The 24,812-nt window shown below is 38.1% G+C and overlaps 2 protein-coding genes across 3 annotated transcripts; both read right to left on the reverse strand.

Annotated features, from left to right (window-relative positions):
- Positions 1-5,461: 5,461 nt before the first annotated feature.
- Positions 5,462-10,672, reverse strand: TRMT10C (tRNA methyltransferase 10C, mitochondrial RNase P subunit). Its single transcript, XM_077774884.1, has 2 exons — positions 10,530-10,672; positions 5,462-7,096 (listed from the first exon to the last, which is right to left on the reverse strand). The coding sequence occupies exon 2, from the start codon at positions 7,082-7,084 to the stop codon at positions 5,813-5,815; it is 1,272 nt and encodes a 423-aa protein (XP_077631010.1). The 5' UTR covers positions 7,085-7,096; positions 10,530-10,672; the 3' UTR covers positions 5,462-5,812.
- Positions 10,673-12,963: 2,291 nt separating this feature from the next.
- LOC144240507 (putative protein ARB2BP) lies at positions 12,964-24,806 on the reverse strand. 2 transcript variants are annotated; one of them, XM_077774880.1, is made up of 4 exons: positions 24,178-24,806; positions 23,568-23,665; positions 23,229-23,291; positions 12,964-14,463 (listed from the first exon to the last, which is right to left on the reverse strand). In XM_077774880.1, the coding sequence occupies exons 3-4, from the start codon at positions 23,268-23,270 to the stop codon at positions 13,369-13,371; spliced, it is 1,137 nt and encodes a 378-aa protein (XP_077631006.1). In that variant the 5' UTR covers positions 23,271-23,291; positions 23,568-23,665; positions 24,178-24,806; the 3' UTR covers positions 12,964-13,368. The 2 variants fall into 2 exon arrangements, with proteins under 2 accessions (XP_077631006.1, XP_077631005.1); XM_077774879.1 differs by having other exon boundaries at positions 24,036-24,806.
- Positions 24,807-24,812: the final 6 nt, after the last annotated feature.

Consider the following 24,812-nt stretch of genomic DNA (forward strand, 5'->3'; position numbering starts at 1 on the left):
GCAAATTAGAAAAGGAATACCCTTTTGCTGGATACAATTTTTTGAGTGCATGGCTTTTTTAGTTTATTTATTTGGAGCAAGAGACAAAGCACATGAGCCGGGGTAGGGGCAGAGAGAGAGGGAGAGAGAAAGAATCCAAAGCAGGCTCTGCACTATCACCACAGAGCCCGATGTGGGGCTCAAACCCACAAACTGTGAGATCATGACCTGAAACTAAATTAAAAGCTGGATATGTACATGACTGAGCCAACCCAGAGCCCCTTAAGTATGTGACTTAGAGGCAAATAGTGCTTTGGTCCAAAGAAAACGGTGCTTCATCCTTCTAGCAAACACGGCCCTGCACCAGAGTGCATGGCTTGGAGATAGTAGTGTGTGTGTTCTTGTGCAGTGAGCAACCTGCTTAGAAGGTGTGCCTCAGCCATGATTTATAAAGTAGTAATGCCTCCTCACCCAAGCATTCCCCTTTCTCCCTTAACCTTGCTAAAGTTAATTTGATATCAGGACTTACAAAATGTAGGCTGCTCCAGTGGCCCAGCCCAAGGCACAAATCTAAACCTAAGTCAGCCTGTGCCTATGGGAAACACCTGTCAAGGAAACAGAACAGAAATCAGTCACAGTCTTCCAGCTCAGCTTTATAGCAAGTTTATCTTACTTAAGAAAATAAGGCCTCTTAGCCATGTTTTTGAGTTGCTGCTTCTGATGCTTCGTAAAACTCCCTTTTGCCCCAAATCTCTCAGAATAATGTTCCACTGTTATGGGGCACTGCACTCCCCCAATTCACAGATTGTTTTCCCTTGAATAAAGGACATTAAACTTGTTGCTAAACTACATTGCATTATTTTTGTCATTTGACAACCTTCATATCACTGATTACCATCTGACATTTTACTTATTTATGTCTGTCTCCTCTCTGCTCACCAGAATTTAATATCCACGAAGGCTGGAAATATTTTGTTCACTGCTGTATCACCAACACCTAAAACACTTCTGGGCACATTGTAGGTGTTCAATAAATATTTGAATGAATGAGCCAGTGAGGAAGATAATCTGCTAACGTGGGAAAAATAAGACAATTACTGTGGTATGGAAGTCAAGGGAGAAGCATTCCAAAGAGGGAAGAGTTCAGTGTGATATGCTACAGTCCGTTAATTAGTAAGAAGTGGCTACTGAATCAGACTGGAAATGACAGAAGTGATGTAAGCACAAAAACAGATCACAAAGTTACCAAGCAGTAGACTATATAGCTGCACTATTCAACATGGCAGCCTTTAGCTACATTGTGACTATTAAGCATTTGGAATGTAGGTAGCACAACTGAAGAACTTTACTTTTTTAATGTTTTATTTATTTTTGAGAGAGAGAGAGGCAGGGTGGGGGGGGCAGAGAGAAGAGAGAGACACAGAATCCAAGGCAGGTTCCAGGCTCTGAGCTGTTAGCACAGAGCCCAACTCAGGGCTCAAACTCACGAACTGTGAGATCATGACCTTAGCTGAAGTCAGACACTTAACTGACTGAGCCAACCAGGTGTTCCTGAAGAATTGAGCTTTTATATTACTAGACTTAAATTAAAAAAAAAAACCCTGAAGCAATTAGTTTTTGTTAAACACAACTCTATTTTTTTGGTATGACTGCATTTTACTTTTACTTTAACCACTGAAAATTTAGCATTCAAATTAAGATATGCTATGACCACATCTTAAAACACATACCAGATTTTGGAGGCTCTCAGTGTTCATACTGATTACAAATTGAAATGATAATACTGTGGGCATATGGGTTAAATAAAACATATTAAAGCACAGAGCCCAATGCGGGGCTTGAACTCACAAACTGTGAGATCATGACGTGAGCCAAAGTCGGAAGCCTAACCAACTGAACCACCTAGGTGCTCCACCTGCTTGCTTATTTTTATGTGGCTACTAGGAATTTTAAAAGCACATTTGCTGTTGAATAGCAGTGTGGGGAGAAAATGGAAAGTGTGTTCCGAATACTTGCTTGAAGGATATGGCTTAGATATTAAGAACTTAAGCTGGGTAACATAATAGGAATAATAATTAACAAGTAAAGACTTTTTTTCAATTTTTAAAAATGTTTATTTATTTTGAGAGAGAGTGAGAGTGTGTGTGCAAGCAGGGAAGAGGCAGACAGGGAGAGAGAGAACCCCAAGCAGGCTTCATGCTGTTAACAGAACCTGATGCAGGGCTCAAACTCATGAACCATGAGATCATGACCTGAATCAAAATTGAGTCAGATGCTTAACCAACTGTGCCACCCAGGCACCCTAAGACTTTCTTTTAAAATTGTTTTAATTATTAAAATCTGGGAAGTTGGTAGCATGTTTGAAATGAGCAAAAGGAGAGAGCTAGAAATAGTATTACGTGAAAGTATACAATAGGTAAGAAGAGGAGATAATTAGAACATAGGCAACAAAAATTACCTTCAAAGTAGAAGAATACTATAAATTATTGGGTGTTTGAGATAGAGAAAAGCCACTTAGTGACTGGGAAATCGGATCATTTAGTTTGGAGAAATTGAAGCAGTATCTGGGGGTCCTGTTAAGTTCCAAATTCCAAGACATTTGGAAAATTAAAACTGTATGACTTCAAACTGTGAATGAGTTTGCCATTGTGACTTATCTGCATAAGAGAGGAGTCTTAGAAATTAGTTACTGCTTAGCTATTTGGAAGGAATTTATTTTTTTAATTCTAGTGTTACCTCAGTGAAATAGCATACATACCATTACACAGCAAGAAATAAAAATATACTCCTCAAAAGGACAAATAACTTACATATACCAGTATTAGAAAGTATACATTTTGCTGATGCATAGGGGCACATATACTCCAATGTTCATAGCAGCACTCTCAACAATAGCCAAATCATGGAAAGAGCCTAAATGTCCATCAACTGACTAGTGGATCAAGAAGACATCGTTTATCTATACAATGGAATACTACATGGCAATGAGAAAGAATGAAATCTGGCCATTTGTAGCAACGTGGATGGAACTCAAAGGTGTCATGCTGAGCGAAATAAGTCAGGCAGAGAAGGACAGATACCATATGTTTTCACTTATAAGTGGAACAGGAGAAACTTAACAGAGGACCATGGGGGAGGAGAAGGGGAAAAAATAGTCGGGGAGAGGGAGGGAGCAAACCATGAGAGACAAATACTGAGAACAAACAGGGCTGATGGGGGTGGGGGAGAGAGGAAGGGGGTGATGGGCATGGAGGAGGGGCACTTGCTGGGATGAGCACTGGGTGTTATATGGAAACCAACTTGACAAACTATGAAAGAAAAAAAAAGAAATTCCATACATTTTGAAGGTAGTCTAGATAACTAGTTAATATTTTCCTTAGCATTCATGGGCCAGCACCATATTAAATGTTTTATAAGTCAAGAACTATTTATCTCCTTTTCATTTATGAGGAAAACTGAAATTTCAAGACATTAAGCAATTTAGGTAACATCAGAGCCTTGGGAGCCGGAAGCCAGGGAGTAGGGCTGGGACCTGGGAGATCTAAGGCACGCTAGGAGCCTTGTTTGTCTCACTCTAGGTGCCAGTCCTGCCAGGCTATCCTAATCCCGTGTTCTGAACCACTGTGCTACTTTATCTTCATTGTGTCTCTAATGGCTCCAGTATTAGCACTTTGCCACTTAGCTGTGTCTAACGGTTGAAATTCATTCATATCACCCTTATTCTTTGTTTACACATCACTTTCCAAGGCCTTTCCTGATCCCACTCACAAGCTTAGATTAGGCATCTAGTATATTTCAATTGCACTTCATACTCACCTTATTATAGAGGGTATAATTTATAGGTTAAAAACTGGGACTTTATTTTTTTTAATGTTTTTATTTATTTCTGAGAGAGGGAGAGAGAGAGCGAGAGAGCAAGGGAAGGTCAGAGAGAGAGGGAGACACAGAATCTGAAACAGGCTCCAGGCCCTGAGCTAACTGTCAGCACAGAGCCCGACGCGGGGCTCGAACCCACGAACCTGAGCCGAAGTTGACGCCTAACTGACTAAGCCACCCAGGTGCCCCAAAACCTAAGACTTTGAAGTCAGACAGATCTTTTGAATTCTGAGACTACACTTAAAGGCTGAATTTTGGGTGAATTTTTCTTATCTGTAAAAAAAGGTACTATTAAACAATTACAGGTAGTTACAGTACCTGTAACTTAAATAATTCATGTAAACTGCATATTGTTTGGTAGATAGTAGTATTTGGTAAGAGACTAGCTGCTTTAAGAAATGTATTAGACAGCATAGCTCGTTAATTTCCAGTTCAGAAACTAGGTAGAAATAGTTGGCCATCCATCTCTATTTTCCATGTTTTCAAAAATTTTAACAGTGCAGGTAGTTGACAATGAATATTTCCTAAAATTTTAGGAACAAGTACACATTTTCTCAAGTATATTAGGACTTACTAGGCAGAAAGAGGCAGAAACCCAGCTTAAACTGGCTTTGGCAAAAAAGGAGGATCTATCAGAGGGATTATTGCATGAATTTTGAACAACCAATAAATACTAAAAGGTAAACCTATAGCTGGGCCTCAGGGATGACTGGGAGCAGTGATTTAAACAGCTCCAAAAACTGGTCTTATTTTTATACGCAATCTTCACTCTCTACTACTATAGCCTGTCTTCCTTCATAGTAAGGAAGGCCATCAATTCCAGAGTTTCCCGTTTGTTACAGTTCACAATCAGATAGTGACATAGGTTATCTTAGTTCTCAAACCCAAAAATACTAGAAAAGTGTTGTGACTGACTGACCTATCTTAAAGTCAGATCCCCATCTCTAAGTTTGAGTGAGGTTTCTTCTTTGGGATATTCAGCTGTGGCCAGAACAAGGGCTGTAAAAATATGGCAACTTCCATTCAAATCACATGGCTGGAGAAAAGGAAGTTTTTTCCTGGAAAGGGAAAGCTATCTATACTCCAATTAAGGAAGTGCTGTATGCAGTATTTATCAAACTTTTTTCCTAAGACAACAAGAAATGAATTTTGTTCCCTCAAACACATTTTTCATAACATGGCCAAATCCTATGACATGCTATGGGAGGTCTTAAACTTTTAGCTAAGATTCAGTTAAATATACTTTAGTGCCTATGACATGCCCAGCACTGTACCAAATGTTACTCTAATAAGTAAACCACCACCTGAAGTTTAAAATCTTTTCTGTATCAATTCTTGATGAAAGGGCAGTTGTTGACATGGCTAAAAGAACATCTAAGAAGGAAAATGGAGTCTGAGACTCAAAAGTATTCATAAAAAAGCCACAGCAACAGTACAATTGTTTTACTGTACTAAAACTTGGATGACTCTTTTTACTTTCATATTAAGTTTATAATAAACAAACTATATTTCCAAAGTCCTGTGGCAATTTAATTAATTGGGGGAAAGACACACACTTCAGTTTTTATTTGGAAAGACAACCTTTAAATTATTTTTAAATGTTTTATTTATTTTTCAGAGCAGAGCATGAGGGAGGGAGACACAATCTGAAGCAGGCTCCAGGCTCCAAGCTTTCAGCACAGAGCCCAATGCAGTGCTCAAACCCATGAACCTTGAGATCATGCCTTGAGCTGAAGTTACAAGCTTAACCAAGTAAGCCACCCAGGCGCCCCTGGAAAGACAACCTTAAAAAGAATTAAGTGAATTCCACTTAAGAAGAAATAGACCAATAGAATTGTATTTCCACTCCATGTGCCTTTTTTCTTCCTATTTTATGGAGAAATAATTGACATACATCACAGTAAAAGTTTAAGACATACATATTGTGACCACTTATTTTTTAAGTTATCAAATATTCTCATTCAAGCCACCTTTTCTGTGTGTGTATATTTAGAGAGCTTTTTGGAAATGAATTGAAAGTCTTTGACTTCTTTAATCTGTTGACAAGGTCTTGAGTATGCTGAGAAATTTCCATATAACCAGTATGTTTTCTCCTAGGAACAAACTTCAGAGCCTCTTCCCAACTACCAGTGTTTTTCAGACATAACAAAATACGCATCATCTGATCTAAGGTGAGATTTTTGGTACCAGCGTCCCACTGTAAATACCTATCTAATGGAAGGCATTCTGTCGCCAGCCTCAGCCGTTTTGCCTTGGCTAGGGATGTGCCTGTCTGCATGGCCTTATCAACAAAAGATCCCACTATATAAATCTTATCATGTTTGAAAGTAGTCATAACATTAGGAGAATCTGCAGTTAAATATATAATACTATCCTTTGGGAATAAGTCTACATGAGACTTTTCTGTTGCTGTTATAAGCAATTTGCCCCATTTTTCTCCATAACGTTTAACTAACTCTTTATGATAAGCACCTTCTCTTTTAAGATTGCAGAAGTAAATATGGAAAGGGTCAACATCTCTTCTGTTCCATCCTTCACTTTCTAAAAGTTGAGATATAGTATTCTGAAGTTCTTTTGGTTTCATATAATTTTCATAATCCATGTCAAAAACTAAAGGTTGTCCAAACTGCATGGCCTGAACACCTTTCCAGCCCATGGCAATGTCCATATTCCTATCCCAAAGTCGTAGAAATAGAAAGTTTTGCTGTTTATCTTCCTTAGTGGTTTCTAGCAACTCATCTCTTTCGGCTTTTTCCTTTGATGCTGCTTTCATTTCCTTTTTCATTTGCTTAGTTTTTTTCGTTTTTTCCTTAATATATAAATATTTTAAGTATTTTTTTTTTGATGATTTAGAAACACATTCCATTGCAGTTTTGAGTTCTTCTTCACTGATGTGTTCTGGTACCTCTTTGCCAAGCAATCTCCACATCTCAATCAACTCCTTGATGGCAGTTAGCGGATCTTCATCCTTGCTACTTGAGACTGCTGAAGCAGCTTCTTCTTGCACATTAGATTTCATTGTAATTTTCCACCCATCCAATCCCAGCTGTTCAGGAGGTGATGTCCTCTCCTTCTTCGGATCAGACACAGTTGGTATTTTGGAAGACATATATCTCTGCAGAGTTGTTGAACATAAAACCCTTCTCTTCCTGTGAATGGTAAATGGCACCAAAAATCTGCCAAAAGATCTTAAGGTGATACTACCACTCATTTTGAGGAAAACAGGCATGTAAGAAAACCCCTATAAAAAAAGCAAAATGTAATAAAAAGTTAGATAAAAAATTTTAAAACCTCTCAACTAATTGTGCAAGTATAAATTTGAGACACCGAAATGCAACTGATATTTGAAACACACAATAAGCACAACTTATCTGTTGTACCATTAATATTTCCTAGTCTCCTGTGGCCTAGAGCCTGTGATCACTCACCAGGCAAAACGTTTAAACCTTATTTGGGATCTTATTTTAAACATGAATTTCACTATTGCTTTAGGGAAAAGAATACCTTAAAGATCCTTTTCAGTTTTGCAACTAGAGGCCCAGAATATCAGTATTACTGGATAACCAAGTTATGTACTACTGATATGGGTGAGATCATAATGCTAAGCCCTTAACAGATACAGACGCAAACACAAGATTCTTAACATAAATAACACATGAAGACAAGAACATAAAGTGCAGAAAAATTATAAAGGATGGCAACTAGTAAAAAGCACTTAGGAACTGCTGTATCAATGCCCTCATGTTTTCAAAATAGAAATATAGAGATCTGCTGATTTAAAAACAAAATAAACCTCTTTTCTCCAGTTCAGAATTTATTTTCCAACAAAAAATGTTATTGCCAAAAAAAAAAAAGTCCAAAATCAGGGCAAATATATATAAGCTCCACAATTTTTTTCCTTAAATAGTTTATTGTCAAGTTGGTTTCCGTATAACACCCAGTGCTCATCCCAACAAGTGCCCTCCTCCATGCCCATCACCCCCCTTCCCCTCTCTCCCACCCCCATCAGCCCTGTTTGTTCTCCCCCATGGTCCTCTGTTAAGTTTCTCCTGTTCCACTTATAAGTGAAAACATATGGTATCTGTCCTTCTCTGCCTGACTTATTTCGCTCAGCATGACACCCTCTGATTCCATCTATATTGCTACAAATGGCCAGATTTCATTCTTTCTCATTGCCATGTAGTATTCCATTGTATAAATATGCCACATCTTCTTGATCCATTCATCAGTTGATGGACACTTAGGCTCTTTCCGTTTTGGCTATTGTTGAGAGTGCTGCTATGAACATTGGGTACATGTGTCCCTATGCATCAGCACTCCTGTATCCCTTGGGTAAATTCCTAGCAGTGCTACTGCTTAAGCTCCACAGTTTTTATCCTCAAGGTCTGGGAAGTATACTGAATAATGAAGATGCTTAAAAATGTGAAACTAGGGGGTGCCTAGGTGACTCAGCTGGTTAAGGGGCCAACTCTTGATTTCGGCTCGGGTGGTGATCTAGTGTTTGGTTGTTGAGATTGAGCTCTGCCTGACTCTGCTGATAGCTAGGAGCTTGCTTGGGATTCTCTCTCTCTCTCTCTCTCTCTCTCTCCCCCCTCCCCCCCCATGCACGCACGTGCATGCTCTCTCTCTCAAAAAAAGAAACTTTAAAAACTGTGATACTAGTAGGAGATTTGAAGAAAAAAAATCAACTTTTTACAAAATGCCACTGAAATACTTGAAAAATTCCTTCCTCTCTTGGCTTCATTTAACGACACTGCATGCTCTGGGGGTGTCTCTCTAACCTGTGCCCTGAACCCAGATGTCTTCCCCTTCCCTTAAAAGCAAATGTGCCTCTGAATTTTGTGCTTAGCCCGTCCCTTTTGTTTTTGCAATCTAAAATTTTCTGTATGAGGTCTTATCCTCCTCTGTGGCTTCAATCACCATGCATCAGAAAAAACACCGCAAATGCAACATATTAAAATAATCTCTCTCCGGGGCGCTTGGGTGGCTTAGTTGGTTAAGCGTCCGACTTTCGCTTAGGTCATGATCTCGCGGTTCGTGGGTTCGAGCCCTGCGTCAGGCTCTGTGCTGACTGCCAGCTCAGAGCCTGGAGCCTGTTTCGGAGTCTGTGACTCCCTCTCTCTCTGACCCTCCCCTGCTTATGCTGTCTCTCTCTCTCTCTCCTAGAAATAAATTTAAAAAATTTTAAAATAATCTCTCTCCCTTCCCTTTCCAATCTGCTTCTCCTTTCACATGGTTTCAAATGTTATCCGTCTATTTGCTTAAGCCAGAAACTCTACCATCCTCTCTCACATCCCCCATATCTAATCCATCTGATTATATTTACTTTTCTTTTTTATGTTTATTTATTTTTCAGAGAGAGAGAGAGAGAGCCAGGCAGAGAGACAGGCACTGAATCTGAAGCAGTCTCCAGGCTCCAAGCTGTCAGCAAAGAGTCTGACTCAGGGCTCAAACTGATGAACCTTGAGATCCAAAGTTGGACACTTAACCGACTGAACCACCCAGGCACCTCAATTCACTTTGCTTTCTAAATACATCTTGATCCATTCTCTCCTGGATCCCATTACCCTAACTGCATATCCTAGCGTCCAGATTTGTTCTGCCTCATCTCTAAGCCATTTGGAGTTAGTGCAAATCTCATCTATGCATTGTATCATCCCCAATGTGTTATTTTTAAGCTCACTATTGCCAGGTTAATTTCAAACTTGGAAACATGGCTTATAAAGATTTCCACAAAATCACTCTTTGCCTACCTCTTCAGCTACATCTCTAGCTATTCTTCACCTCAAACATTAGACCGAGTATTCCTACTACTAGTTCTCATAGCACCCTGTACCTCTCTATGGTAGTACTTGTAACACTGTTTTGTAATTGCCTGCTTACTTATTTGCCTGACTAGACAGTAAACTCTATCAGGACAAGGACTGTATTTATGTTAACACTGAACCCAACACTTGGCAGTTTATGGCTGACAGTAATCACTCAAGTTTATTTTTCAAATAAATATCCTGGATCAATGCTTTTCACATTTAAAACATGTTCAGACACCTGTATTCTTAAAATATTGTTTTATATTTATTTTGAGAGATAGCATGCAGGAGAGGGACAGAGTGAGAAAAAGAGACAGAATCCCAAGCAGATTCCACGCTGTCAGTGCAGAGCCCTATGGGGAACCCTGAGATCACGACCTGAGCTGACACCAAGAACTCCACGCTGAACCGACTGAGCCACTGAAGTACTTCTACCCAGGAGCATCCANGAGTCACATTCTCTTTGGATTCAGCGAGCCAGGGGCCCCATGTTCGGCCACCTTTCATAGGCAAAACAATTTAGACTCCCTGAAGTATTTAACCGGGAGTCTTCAATCCCATTATGAAAAACAGATTTCAAAACCAAAGGTCTTTTGAGTTTCGCCTTTATAACTGGTGAAGATTTTTTTTTTTTAGGATATAATAGCAATGAAACCCAAATTTTAAAACAAATAAGGAAATCATTTTGGTAAACACTGCTCTCGTTCCAGGTATTGTACTACTTATAGTTTATTAAGTCGCTGGGCTTCCACTGATCTGTGGGCCTTCTTAGCACGCATGCTCCACTAAGAGTTTCTTTGAATGGTTTCCCCAGGCCTCCCACCGCAACACACACAATTAAAATGACAAGGAACATGCCCATACCAGGAATGCAGATACAGTGGCTCCGGTTGGTGCAAACCGCGCAGACCCGGAGAAGACGCAGAACTCTACAGTGAAGTGCTGAGCAGAGAAATAACGCGCCTCTCACGCAGCTAAACCTGTCCGTTCACTTAGTTTCCGTCCCTGCGGGACGACCCGCAGCCGGAAATCCCGCCCTCTCTTCCCGGCGCTTCTCTATGACGTCCCGCCGCAAGGGGAAAGCTTTCTGGAGTGAAAAAAAGCGCGGTCGTTGAGAGGGCTGGTTAGCCGGCTTTGGGGCCATGCCCACGACCCTCTTCACAGGGTGTGCTTGTAGCTGGTTTTATTCTATGACACAACTATTTAAAAATTTTTTATTTTCCTCCTTATTCTGTTTTTGGTCCTTTGTTTATAAGCATTTACTCGCATGGTGTTAAAATGTTTTCACAAGTCGAACTCAACTTTAAACTGATATGAAACTTTGTGCCTAGTTTATCACCATTACCTGGTACAATGCTTGGTGTGTGGTAGGCAACACTAACTCTCTTACTCGCCTTACCTCATTTGTTAAATTTAATGTGAAAATGAAATTAAGCCACATAGTGCAAATTAGTGGCCTTCAGGTCAAACTCCAGTCTGTAGGTGTTTTGTTTAGCCAGCACATTTTCAAGTATTTTAATTCAGTTGTCATTATTAAATCATAAGGCACAACATCAAACATTGGGGAAAAGGACAGTCTCTTTCAAAGAATAGTGCTAAAGTTGGACCCTTAAAACCATATAAAAATAAAATGGATCAAAGACTCCAACATAAAAGTGAAAACTGTAAAACTCTTAGAAGGAAACATAGGGAGAAAACTTAATGACATTGGATTTGGTGGTGTTTTCTTAGATGACCCCAAAAGCACAGGCAACAAAAGAAAAAACTGACATTTTGGACTTAACCAAAATTTAAAACTTTTGTATATCAAAAGATACTATTGAAAGTTATAGATTTGGAATGTATTTAAGAGGTAAAATGATAGAATTTGGCGACTGATGGGGATTTGGGGCCAAAAGGAAGAAGCAGCCAATATTCTAGTTTGAGCACCAGGGTAGACATGACTAGTAGTGCAGCAAATGGGGAAAAGGAGTGGATGGGGTGAGGGCAGAGACGGTGTGAGCATTTTTAGACCTAATGACTGAGCTCCATTCAAAATCAGATGTCTCCTTTACAGTATGGCAGTTGGCTGCATGGGTCTAGGGTTAAGGAGAAAGAGAATGGACCAAAGGCAGAGATTTGAGATCTTCGAAAGAGGCTTCGAAACCAGTCTGTGAAACTATATGGGTGGAAAAGATTACCCAGTGTCTTGAGTAGAAAGGAAGAGTAAACAAAGGAGACTGAAAATGAGCAGCTAGAGAGATAGGAAGAAAATAATAAGAATATGACAGAAGCCAAGGGAAGAGTGTTTTAAGGAAGAGGGACCTAATGGGTTTCAAATGGGTCAGCTGGGTCAAATGCTGCCTATACATTATGTAGCACAGACTTAAAAGCATCTGTTGCATTGGAACCATATACTGAGGCTTGGAGGCTGAAGCCAGATGAGAGTGGGTAAGGAATGAGTGGATTATGAGAAAATGGAGTCAGGAAGCATAAATGTTTTAATGAAATTTGGCAGGGGTAATATACAATGGATTCAGTCCCAGGTGGGGCATCCAGGAAATTTGTGTTAATTATTATGGCTGTTATGTTGGGAGAAACTTGACCAACTGATAGGATTGAAAGCAAGAGAATTAGGAAAATAAAAGATAATGAGAAATGTGAACATCTTGAGAAGACTAAAAGAAGTGGTATTCAGAGGACAATTGGAGGGAATTGGTCTTGGATAGAAGGAGAAAATTCTACTTCTTCTATAACAGGAAGACAGGAAGAAATGGGGGGAGATAGAAGCCAATTTGTAGATGTGGCAGTTTACTTTGCATTTCCATTTCTGGAAATGGAATTAAGTCTCTTATTTTTAATTTGTATTTGTTTTTATATTATGTGGGAGACAACTGGAAGGATTGGTCTTGAGAGTGACATGCAATCCTTTCCTCACTACTGGACTTCTTTCTCACACCTCAAGACCTCTGCATATGCTATTTCTTTGCCTATGAATTTGTTTTCCCAACTGCTATCGTCCTTCAAACTAAGCATCATTTTCTCATGGTGGTATTACTGGGACCCCAAGGCTGTTAGTTCTCATACTAGCTGTTCCATGCACATTGTATTTCTGAACACTCTTCACACTTGCAATTTGTTGTTCATTGTAAACTCCACAGGGATAAAGGCAATGTTGGCCTTGTTTGTGGGTGTCCTCAATACCTACTATTGATGGGTACATAGTAGACACTCAAATATTAGCTGAAGGTATGAATAAACACCTTAAATAAACTTAAACATAAGAATAAATTCAAATAGAAGAACACAAACATAAAAATGGAGTTTATGACAAGTTTTATGTTCACTTATAATTTTATTATGGCATTAACAACAGAAATCAAAGACTAACTTAGTGTTTAATTTCTATTAACTACAGTTTTGGTGTCATTCTATTAAACCACAAGAAAAAAAAACCCACAAGAGAGCCCTTCAAAATATCCTCGAACTTGACGAATACTGTAAAATATTTATTATGGCATTGACGGATGCCCAGCTCATCAATAGGCTGCAAAAAAGAACATATTCACTTTTCCAAAAAAGTAACACATCAAACCTCAAGCCAGAATATAACAATGTGTATATTCTTTTCATTACATAATACTGTGAAATATTCTTTTTCTTCTACATCTACATTAGCAACATTTCAGTGGGAAAAAAAAATCTTAGGTGACAAAAAAGTAAGCTAAGCACTTTGCTTTCTTTTTGTGGAGCTTCTAGTTACTATTGGCACTCGGGAAAAATTAATAGTTGTTTTGGCTTTCAAAGCTTTTTTAAAGTATTTAAAAATTGACTGAAGGCTAGAGGAAGGGGCTAAGTTGTGTTTTTCTGTACCAGCAGAAACCATAGGAAACTCCTGTTTTAAAACAGTAGCTGCAGGCTTATCCAAAGGCTTAGGGCTTGTCACCCATTCACGGCAGTGGTGTTTTATCCAGGCTAATAACTGAACATCACTTCCCAACTGGTGTCCTACATGATGTTCAGAGTCAATAAGTGCAACGGCATATACTTTGTTCATCACTTCCCACTTTCTATGAACAAGTAAGTCCATAAAAACTAAGCCTCCATAACCATGCACAATGAAGGCAACATCTTTGCCTTCAGTCTTTGAAATGAAGTAATCCCAAATGTAACCCATGTGTTCTTCAGGAGTGTTGCTGCATCGTTTAGGGATGCACTGGAGAGGTTGCTGGAGAGATAAAAAATTCTCTGCTGGAACCATTTTTAGGGAAGAGAACCCCTTATTTTGTGTTATAAGGCCTTTCCACTCTTTTTCCATGTTTAGGTCAATGAAATTGTCATTGGGGTTTAGCACAATTACGTCATAATGTGCCTGCAATGCCATTTGAATACACGGTATCTGACTTCCATGCTGGAGACCATGATGTATTATTGCCTGCTGACTCCACTGACCAGCTCTGAAGACTCCATGGTCTTGAAGAAGAACAAGAAGAACAGAATGATGACTTGTTAATGCTCTCTCACTCATGAAAAAGAAGCTTCTTGGTTCCATATCAGCCTCTGGTGGGATATATACTTTTTGTAATTTGCATACTTTCTCCAAAAGCTGATAAATATATTGTTCAAGCAAATAGCCAAGGGCCTGGTAGCGCTTGCTATTCCTCTCAAAAACATTTTTATAATAGTTAAAGACAAAAGGCCTTTGTGTCTCAGTGTGTCTCAATTCAGCTTTTTCATTGAAGTCATATTTAAGTTCTTCTAGTAAGTTGGATTGTTCAATAAATTTTTGAAAGCTCAGCTCCCGAATAACTGGTAACCACTGAAAGTAAAAAGCAATATGTTAATGGTAGAAAAAAATTAAAATTTCTGCTTGTTAAATTATTTCTGTGGGATATAATGCTAAAATTAAGTATTTCACTAATACATTACCCTTTTAATCTATGCTAAAGACTTTAACTCAAAATAATTGTGAATGATGCAAAGTACTAAGACACAATGAAGCACGGGGCAATGGCCAGACCATATATAATGATAGAACTGACCCATAATCCATAGCAACTTGCCCAGGAAGCCAATCCCTTATCTACAATAAATAGCCCAGGAAGCCAGCCTGCTATAAATCTGACTTGGTAGGAAGTCAGACTACTACCACTAGTGACAATCCAGGAACCTAAACAATAATGTCTGTTACAACTGGCCACAAATGGCCAGGACTTGACTAATAACTGAGAGCTTCCCTAATTTTAATCCCTGCTTCCAACGTAAGACCCATGAGAGAAAGCCAAATACGCATCCCTAACCAATCACACAGGATACTCTTTCTAGTCAGTTCACCTGCAGCTTCCCCAGGCCAATAGCCTCCAATCAGGACATACCAACAGTCTTTCTTATTTCCCACTATAAAGTTTTCCCACTTTTCTGCCTACCTTTGAGTCTCTGCCAAAATGCAAGTCATGGCGGTTGACTACTTTCATATAGTGAGCACAGAATAAATAGTATTTTTTTCTCATTTGGTTGGGCTTTATTTCCACAGTCAGCATTTAATAATTTTTGCAGTTAAATAAATGATGGGGGTTGGCAGTGGGGGTGAAATGTGAACCAGACAGTACAGGTTATGATCAATTTATCTTACAGTGGAAGATATGGTTATTCAGATGTCTGAGAAGAAAAAAGTGACTGACTAAAAAGTTAATTTAAACAGTTATTGTGGATGAACCCTAGAGGGAAAAGAAAAGACTTTGAAAGGTTAAGTGGCTTGCCCTGAAGATTATTCATTAAATTATTATTAAATAAGTGTTGGTTATTGAGGCTGTTTGACTCTAAAATTCATGTTCTTAACAAATACATGAATATGTTCTCTGCTGAATTTCTTAACACTGACACTGGCAATCCATGACCCACTTCCAATAAGTAGCACTGAAGATGATTTTTAGTTACACTCAAGGTACTATCAAGGCTTATGGCAAAATTACGATGGTGTTTGCTTGCTTTATTTTCTTAAATCTTTTCTCACTTTCTGAATCTTATTCTCTGATTCCCATATGTAATGGCTATTTTACAAAGGTGTTTGGTTGTCCAAACCACCCAGCCTATCTAGACTGTTCTCTATTCCCTCCTGTTCCATTAAAAAACTTTTTTTTCTTCTTGTGTTGCTGATCTCAGGTGCCATTATGTAATTAATGTCTTTTTTCCAAAGTGTAAATGACAGACAGACCTAATTATTCTTTAAAAGGAGAAGCCTCTTGGAGGGAAGGTGGGTGGGGGATGGGCAAAATGGGTGCTGGATATTAGGGAGGGCACTTGCTGTAATGAGCACTGGGTATTGTATGCCTAAATTCTACTCCTGAAACCAATATTACACTATATGTTAACTAACTAGAATTTAAAGAACGAACGAACGAACGAACGAACGAACGAACGAAAGAAAGAGAAAGAAGTCTCTTGAATTAGATTGATTTAGTTTTAAACCCTAGCTTCAAATTTTGAGGTCAAGGGACTTTCAGAAGGTTCTTACCTTCTATGAGTTTCTTCAACTTCTGAGTTTTACTTTATTTATGCTATTTAATAATGATCCTTACTACTCTCTATCTTGCTACTGTGCTTTATTTTTCTTCATAGTCTACATTACCACTTAATACACAATTGCTTGTATATTTTTAAACTTTACATCTTCCTTCACTAGAATGAAAGCTCTAGGAGAAAAGGAATTTTATTTAACTACTATGTCTTCAGTATTTAGAATGCCCTCTGGCACATATTATATAAATATTTTTTGAACAAATAAATGCAAAATAGGGATAATTTTATGCATTTCACAAGGCTGTTGTGAGAAATTAATGCATGTTGGTAACAACCAAATTACATAGTGTCTTACACATGGAAAGATCTGTGAAATTAGACAGGATGATATTCATTTTTGAGAAATGTGAAATAAAAAACCCTATGTATCTCTTTCCAGCCTTCCTTATTCGCTTTAACATTGTGATATTTATCCATGTTAATAAATGTATTTCTACATCATTCATTTTGTATGTTTTTGGTATTCCATTTCTTGAATATACTATAGTTTAACTATCTTCCTGTTGAATGACATTTAGGTTTCTCTAATTTTCTACTATTATAAACAAAGCTGCAGTGGACATTTTTATAGCTATATTTTTGTGCACATGTCAAAAATTTCCCTACGCAATATACTTGAAGGTGGAATTTCTAGGTTATATCAGCATCTTTCACTTCACCAGACATTGCCAAATTGTTCTCCAAAAAGGAAGGTCTATTTTTTAAATTGGTATGGATAACAAGGTTTGCACAGAAAAGGATTAGTCTCTCAGATCTAAAATACCCTGTTTAGGGGTTCTTGACTAGCTCAGTAGGAAGAATATGTGACTCTTGATATTGGTGCTGTGAGTTCGAGCCCCATGCAAGGGGTAGAGATTACTTAAATAAAAAATTACTGTTTATTCAGATGCTGGTCTGAAAACTACCTTTTCATGTACTGAGACACAGTATATTTAACACTCAAAGAACTAAGCAAAGAATCTTGTTAGCTAACTGTTTAACATTTCTTTTAATCAGAGAGTAAAATAAACAAAATCAGCATTTTCTTTTTTTTACATCAGTGTTTTCTAATAGCATATAGCACAACATTTAATTATCTTTTCCACTTTTGTTCAGTGTTTGTACTTGGTTGTTGAGACGCTTCTCAGGGCTAAAGAACGAGAGTTTGCAAACTAGAAAAGCAAAATGGCACATAGATATATAAAGGACAGGTGGAGATGGGATGGATAGGAGCTAGGTAGAGAGTATCTTGCAGAATGAAAACCTAGATGATTCTTTAAAATTTATTCAGCACATTTTGCTTGGTTAATATACTCCAACCTGAAACTCTCCTCTAAATTCATATCTAATTGTCTACTAGGTATATTTACTTAGTTGTCAAATAGCCATCTCAAGCTTAACATGCCCCAAATACCTCTTTCAATCTACTCTCTCTACTCCTTACTATCTTAGTACATGGCAACTTTATTCTTTCAGTGGCTCATGCTTCAAACATTCCTCCTCTCTTTTACACTCAAGCCAATCACTCTGTTATTTGTTTTTTTAATTTTTAAAATTTATTTTAATTTTTTATTTCTTGAGAGGGAGTGTGTGTGCGTGCTAGGGAACGGGGGAGAGGCACAGGGAGAGAAAGAATCCTAAGCAGGCTTCATCTCAGGAACATGAGCTCATGCTCTGAGCCGAAATCAAGAGTCAGATGTGATACTCAACAGGCTGAGCCACCCAGGCATCCCTAGGCTCTGTTATCTGAAATATATCTGTAATCTAATCACTAATCACCCTTCCACCTCTATCACCCGAGTTGAAGTCAACAACAACTCTCACCTACATTATCAAGTCTCCTATACAATCTCTTATTACCATGCAGTCTGTTCTCCACAGAGCAGCTAGAGTGATCTTTTCAAAACCTCTAAATTGATTCTCACACACCAGTTCAAAATTCTCAATGGTTTCCCCTCTTAGAATAAAAGACTAGGTCCTTATCACTGCCTGCAAGGCCCCACATGACCCTTAGCTCTTCAATGTCATTGCCTTACTTGCTTACTCATCTAGCTATATGATCTGTGTCATAGCTCTTTCTCAGGTGTCATTTCGCACTATGCTTTTGCCTACTTCACTCTAGCCACACCTTGCCTTTTTGCCTCCAACTGTGGAGCAAGCTCCTGTTTAAGGGAGCTCCTTGCTGTGCCCACAGGTTGGAACACTCTTCCTATAGACATTTCATTTCCTTCACATTTCTGTCCACTTGTTATCTGATCAGAGATCTGAGCATTCTATCTGAAAGGACAATTCTAATTCTTCCTCATTCCCCTATCTATGCTTAGCTCCTTCCCTTATCTTCCCTTCTCTTTTCTCACTCTACCTCTCTTTTTTTAAAGCACTTATTCCCTACCAGCTGACATATATTTGCTTATTTTCTGCTCCCCCTGCCCCCTGCCAACCCATTAGAATATAAGTTCCATGAGAACAGAAACAAAGGCTTTGATTTGTTCACTACTATATCTCTAGTTCTTGGAATAATGCCTGGTGCATACTAGGCACTTAAATATTATTGTTAGAAATTTATGATTTTTGCTAAGGCATAAGGAAATAAAGAGCAAAAGACTTCTAGCTGCATATACAGGAGAAAAATGTACACAAAGCTCTCTAAAAGTTATAGAGGCTTCTTGTATAATTTTAAAGTTAATGCCAATTTATTAATCATTCTTAGAGACTATCCCCTATGCACTTACATGTTTTATCTTTTACAAATCAAGATGGTTCATCTAGGTAAAGGAGAGAAATTAAACTGTTTTTAGTTGTCTAAAGAATGATTTGGAATAAGATAGCTTTAGGAATAAGATTATTAGAGCTGCAAAAGATGTTATTGGTATTCATAGTTAATTTTTCTTTTACAGAGAAGTGAGGCTTTTAAAAGTAAAATGACATCCCAAAGTAACTACGGCAGCTCTAGGAGCCTGAGAGAAGATTGATATTTTACTGGTGATCTTCAAAGTGCATAAAATTTAACTTATTTCATTTATCTGCCAAAAGTTTAGTGAAGGTATTTGTTAGATACTTAGTGTCTTACATCAAGTAGCCTAGTCATTTTACATTGAATGGAATAATGGAGAATAATATATAGTCATTAATGAGAATTTCAGGGGCGTCTGGGTGGCTAAGTCAGGTTAAGCGTCCAACTTTGGCTCAGATCATGATCTTTCAGTTCATGAGTTGGAGCTCCCTGTTGGGCTCTGTGCTGACAGCTCAGTGCCTGGAGCCTGCTTTGAATTCTGTATCTCCCTCTCTCTCATTCTAGTAACCTGGATTAGGTGGTTGACACAGCTGTTATTTTTTGTTTCAGGGATGGCTATTGTTTCTAATTATTTATTTAAAAAATTGTGATATAATATACTAAAATTTACCATTTTAGCCATTTTTTTTAGTTGTAGAGTTCACTGGCATTGAATAGATTCACATTGTTGCTCCACTGTTACTGTTATCCATCCACAGAACATTTTTCATCTTGCCAAAATCTAACTTTGTAGTCATTAAGGGGTAACTACTCATTTCCCCATTGCCCCAGCCCTTAGCAAACCATTCTACTTTCTAGAAATTTGACAAGAGAGAAGGTGGGGCAATAGAATCACAGATGCACATAATTTTAATTAGCTTGATTTTAAGCAGCTCCTTTCCTCTCTAGGATTATCAAGTGACTTTACTTAATATTTTACATTCTTCACAGGTAAACAGTAGGCTTTTATGAAAATATAATTTTACAAGAAGTTAGCATCTAAAACCCTTGTTACTCAGAATACCTTATTACAGTGATTATAGTCCTTTGGTATACTTAGGAGGTCTTTTGTATATCCTATGCCATTAGGAAGCACAGAATGAAGGATGCTTCCTATAAAGAAAATTTGGGACTATCTAAATGCTTTTTATTACAATGGCTATGATTTTCTTTCTTTATTAATTTAGAAAAACAAAATAAAGAATCCTAGAAAACATATCCTAAGAAAACAATTACTATTTTGGTACAAAAACAGCATTATTATTCTCAACACAGAATGCAATTATGAAGTTATTTTTTACTACAATTATGCTTGTATACAATTTCATTTAGTAAATTACAGAAAATATTAGAAAATGATAAAGCTAATGAAATAACATATGTGGAAGATTCAAAAAAAGCTAACTAAATCCCTTCCTTCTAGGATTCCTTCTCCCTACCTACCTCTCCCCAGGAAAGACTAAAGTGGCTAAATTTAATCTAGCTGAGGTAAAGACATAGAACTAGAATATTAGAAAGAAAAATAGAATAGAAATAGAATATTAGAAATAGAAAGAAAAACATTTGATGTCACCAAATTTTGGGTTTTTCAAATTTAAGTATGCAGAATTTTCTAGGAAAGTTAAAAAAAAAGTTTAGTCAACTATTACAAAGAGAAACATCCTGTAACCACTGATGGCTGGTGTTGTCAGCCATCTCTAAAGAGCCTTCCAATGCTTCTCTCTCTCTTCTAAAGTAACCACTCTGCAATTTTATAGAGATCAGTGCTTTGCATTTCTTTATGGTTTTATCTTCTAAGTGTACAGACCTAGAAATCATAGTTCAGTTTTATAGTTAAAAAAAAAAGATTTAAAAGGTCTGAAGTAGGACTTGGAAGGTAGGTAGTTTAAGAAAAAATGCTCCCAAATTATTCTGAAAACTAGATTTTTGGATTTACCTACTTTGTCCAGTTCTAGACCCCACGTTTCATGTTTCTTGATTTGGATTATTCTAGAGGTAAGCGGGTACCAAAAGTTAAAGGCTAAAGAAGATGAGACTACCTAAAGCCTCAGTTTTACTAACAATACAAACTGACATTTTTCTCTTGAAACTATCAAATGTATTAAGGCACAGAAATGCTAAATAAATAAACCTAACATTTTAAAATAGGACACTTCAAAGAAGTTAGTGGTAAATGTACAAGATACCTTGGGCTTGGCCCCAGGGCCAAATGACAGTTTGGATCTTAGGTTAAAGGTTTGTGCACAGATTCCTTCTACTGCTTTTTGGACAAAACATTATCCACCTACTACTCAAATACCTAGAGTTACTGCAGGTTTTCATGACTTGTGGAAACAGGCTGTTCCACTGTAGGGCAGTTACAATTTCTGATTTTATTTTTTTTTTAAAGNATTCCTTCTATTGCTTTTTGGACAAAACATTATCCACCTACTACTCCCATCCAAGTACTAACCAGGCCCGACCCTGCTTAGCTTCCGAGATCAGACGAGATCGGGCGCGTTCAGGGTGGTATGGCCGTAGACTATCCACCTACTACTCAAATACCTAGAGTTACTGCAGGTTTTCATGACTTGTGGAAACAGGCTGTTCCACTGTAGGGCAGTTACAATTTCTGATTTTATTTTTTTTTTAAAAGATATCTTTAAAACTAACTTAAAAAAGAAAAGATACCTTTAAAACCAAACAACCTTATGTATCTTTTCATGAATTACAGGTTACTTCACTTATATGTGGAAGAAAAACTTCACATAAGAATTCTTGGTACTGGGGCGCCTGGGTGGCTTAGTCGGTTAAGCGTCCGACTTTCGCTTAGGTCATGATCTCGCGGTTCGTGGGTTCGAGCCCTGCGTCGGGCTCTGTGCTGACTGCCAGCTCAGAGCCTGGAGCCTGTTTCAGTCTGTGACTCCCTCTCTCTCTGACCCTCCCCTGCTCATGCTGTCTCTCTCTCTCCTAGAAAAAAAAAACCAAAACATTAAAAAAAAAGAATTCTTGGTATTTTATTTATTTATTTTTGAGAGACAGAGTAAGACACAATGTGAGCAGGGGAGGGGCAGAGAGAAATGGAGACACAGAATCTGAAACAGGCTCCAGGCTCTGAGCTGTCAGCACAGAGGCTGATGCGGGGCTTGAACCCAAGAACCCGTGAGATCATGACCTGAGCTGAAGTCGGGTGCTTAACTCACTGAGCCACCCAAGTGCCCCAAGAATTCTTGGTATTTTAAAGATAACAGTCAATTACTAATGAAAATAAAGCGAATAGCAACATAACACAATGCTCCATAGATCTTTGCAAACTCTAGACTTTCCTGGAGCCCATGGTAAGAAATTCCACATTGTTTCTTTTAGCTTTTAAAATAGGAAGTTCAGATGTCTACAGTGCCCACCTAAACCTCTTTACATTCATACTGTACTTCAAAGTTATTTCACTTGTGATGAGAAAGGGCCTTTTGCAGATTTTATTAAGCTCTCTTCAAAGAAATTGTTAATCCAGAGGTAAAATAAAGGGTTGATCAATTTCATACTGCCTGTCTTTAAACTATTAAAACTAAACCCACTGCATAGAACAAACATAAAAATATAATATGTAACCACTTTTAATGTACTTTTAACACTCAATAAAGAGTCGTACCCATTAGATAAAACCTGTCCATCCTCTCCTCTTATAAAATACCGGGCTGATGAATTTCTAATCTCAAATAATTTTAATTTGAAAAGTTCTATGCAGTGTGAGTCAAATGTACATAAGCGAAATGACACTATCCCCAAACATACTAAGACAATCATTTACTTTTTTTGGTCTTTCTTATTTTTCAAATAAGAAACTTCTCACCTGAGCATCACTTACTTTCATGAAAGGCAAAATGAGGTTGTTAAATGACTCTCTCTAAAGTAGAAACTGAATTTTTAGTCCTTTAGTTGTTTGCAGTGCAGTTAACTATGAGACAGAGATTAATGCTATAACAATAAAAATACTGGTTCAAAAGCAAATTTGAAATTCCTGAGCTTAAAGTTCATTTATTTTCAAGCGCTATTTGAAACATGTTCCAATTCATAGAAACAAATTGGCTAAGTCTTCATTTGAAGGACTGGTATATCTATCTCAAGAAGTCTAAATGATCTATTTGCAAACGGAATAATTTAATTAACTTCTAATAATTCATTTCTTATAAGTTAACTTCTTACTACTAAAGTTTAAAACCACTTACTTTTATGGAAGCTGCTAATTTGGGTGGAAATAGAGAAGGCCTACTTACACTTTCCTTTTTTATGTTCCCATCTCTCCGCTCGACTTCCATCTTTTGCAGTTAATTCGCTTCCTGCAATATTGGCAAATGAATTAAGCTGGTTTGATTCTGGGGTTAAATTGTTCAATTAAAAAAGTCGATTTAGGAGGAAATTTAAAATTCAGATTTTTCTTTTATCTGTAAGCAGTGTTTTGGTTTGTTAAACAGAAATAAACTAGGGCATCTAAATGAAACCCTTGTAGTGAATTTCAATCTTATCAAGCTCTGAAATATTCCTGCTATTCAACTATTCCTGCCCCGTAAAACGCTCTCCCAAGACCAAATAGGCTTTAACACCTGGAGGCTTACCTATACATCAGCTCACGTCACACAGTAGTTAAGAATGCTTGACTCCAGAAGCAGAAGACTGGGCTCTAGGGTGAGTTAGGTTAAGTCCCTTTATTGACCTTGGTAAAATGGGGAAAGGGGATGGGATGATCAGCTGAAGTAGTTCCAGGATCCCTTCTGCTTGGAACATTCTAAGACCATTTTGCCTCTAATTATGTTTAAGCTGAATTATGTTTAACTTAATGTGATCACATCTTACACTTTTAAAAAATTACTCTAAAATTTCTATGGTGGCCAATAAAACAGGATAATTTGCTAAACCCTTTGTAAGAACTGAAAAAGAAAAATCAGTCTAAAAATAGATGAAGTTCATTGAGGATTGGGCTAGTCCCTTAAGGACTTTAATAAAAGTTGAGAATTCCAGTTTACAGCTATCCACTTTCTATCACTTCAGCATTTTATGTTTTAAAAATTTGAGTTCTAGTTTACCTTTTTTCTTCTGGACCTTTAAAACTGACGAGTGTGAATTTTAAAAAGAGATTCTCTCCATTATGACATTTTTTCCTCAGCTAACCAAATACATTTCCACTCCAAATGCTAAGCCAATATCTAGGCTAACAGGTGGATTTACCGTCTTTTAATTTCTGAGTTTGAAGACGCTCTGGGGGACAAGAATATGGGAAAGACCGTGGAGTATTCCTTTTATTCTCATTTTTCTGGGCCACCCCGCGAGAGCCATTAAATTACAGGAATTCCTAAAGATTCCTCTCTTTCAATTTCCAGTCTTCAAGGTAAACAAGCCTCGGACGATCTCTGGCTAAAACCAGGCACACAACCTCACTTTCCGACAAGTGCGAAGTTAATAAGAATAGTACCACGAAATAAGCATTTCTCTGCGGCAACTCGCAGAGAAAACAAGTCCCAGGAAGTGATTTCCGGGTGAGGTGGGAGGGGCAGCTAATTTCCGGTCTGAGGGCAGGCGACGGCTCTTGCGCAAGCGCTGTTCGTACTTTCCTGGCTTTTTTTTCCACCCCCCCTCCCTCTCCCCTCCCCCTCCCTTCCCCAGCCTGAGGGGTCTTGAGGTGACAGCGCCCGCAACTGCGACTCCAGCAGGAGGAAGGGAAGATGGACAAGGGGAAGGCCGGGCGGCGTCGATCTTCATCCGGTGAGAAAGGGTCCGAGGAGGGCTGAGCATATTCTCTTCGAGCTGGGGCAGATGGGAGGTACAGGCGGCGACGGGTGCTGCGGCCCGGAGCTGTGAGGGCT

This window comes from Crocuta crocuta, unplaced genomic scaffold, assembly GCF_008692635.1.
Source record: "Crocuta crocuta isolate KB4526 unplaced genomic scaffold, BGI_CrCroc_1.0 scaffold6, whole genome shotgun sequence".
Lineage (NCBI taxonomy): Eukaryota > Metazoa > Chordata > Mammalia > Carnivora > Hyaenidae > Crocuta > Crocuta crocuta.

Coding starts and splice junctions, on each gene's coding strand:
- TRMT10C (XM_077774884.1), bottom strand. CDS start 7,084: ATGCCTGTTTTCCTCAAAATGAGTGGTAGTATCACCTTAAGATCTTTT.
- LOC144240507 (XM_077774880.1), bottom strand. CDS start 23,270: ATGGAAGTCGAGCGGAGAGATGGGAACATAAAAAAGGAAAGT. Junction 14,464..23,228: donor GGAACATAAAAAAGGAAAGT/GTAAGTAGGCCT, acceptor TTTTACTTTCAG/TGGTTACCAGTTATTCGGGA.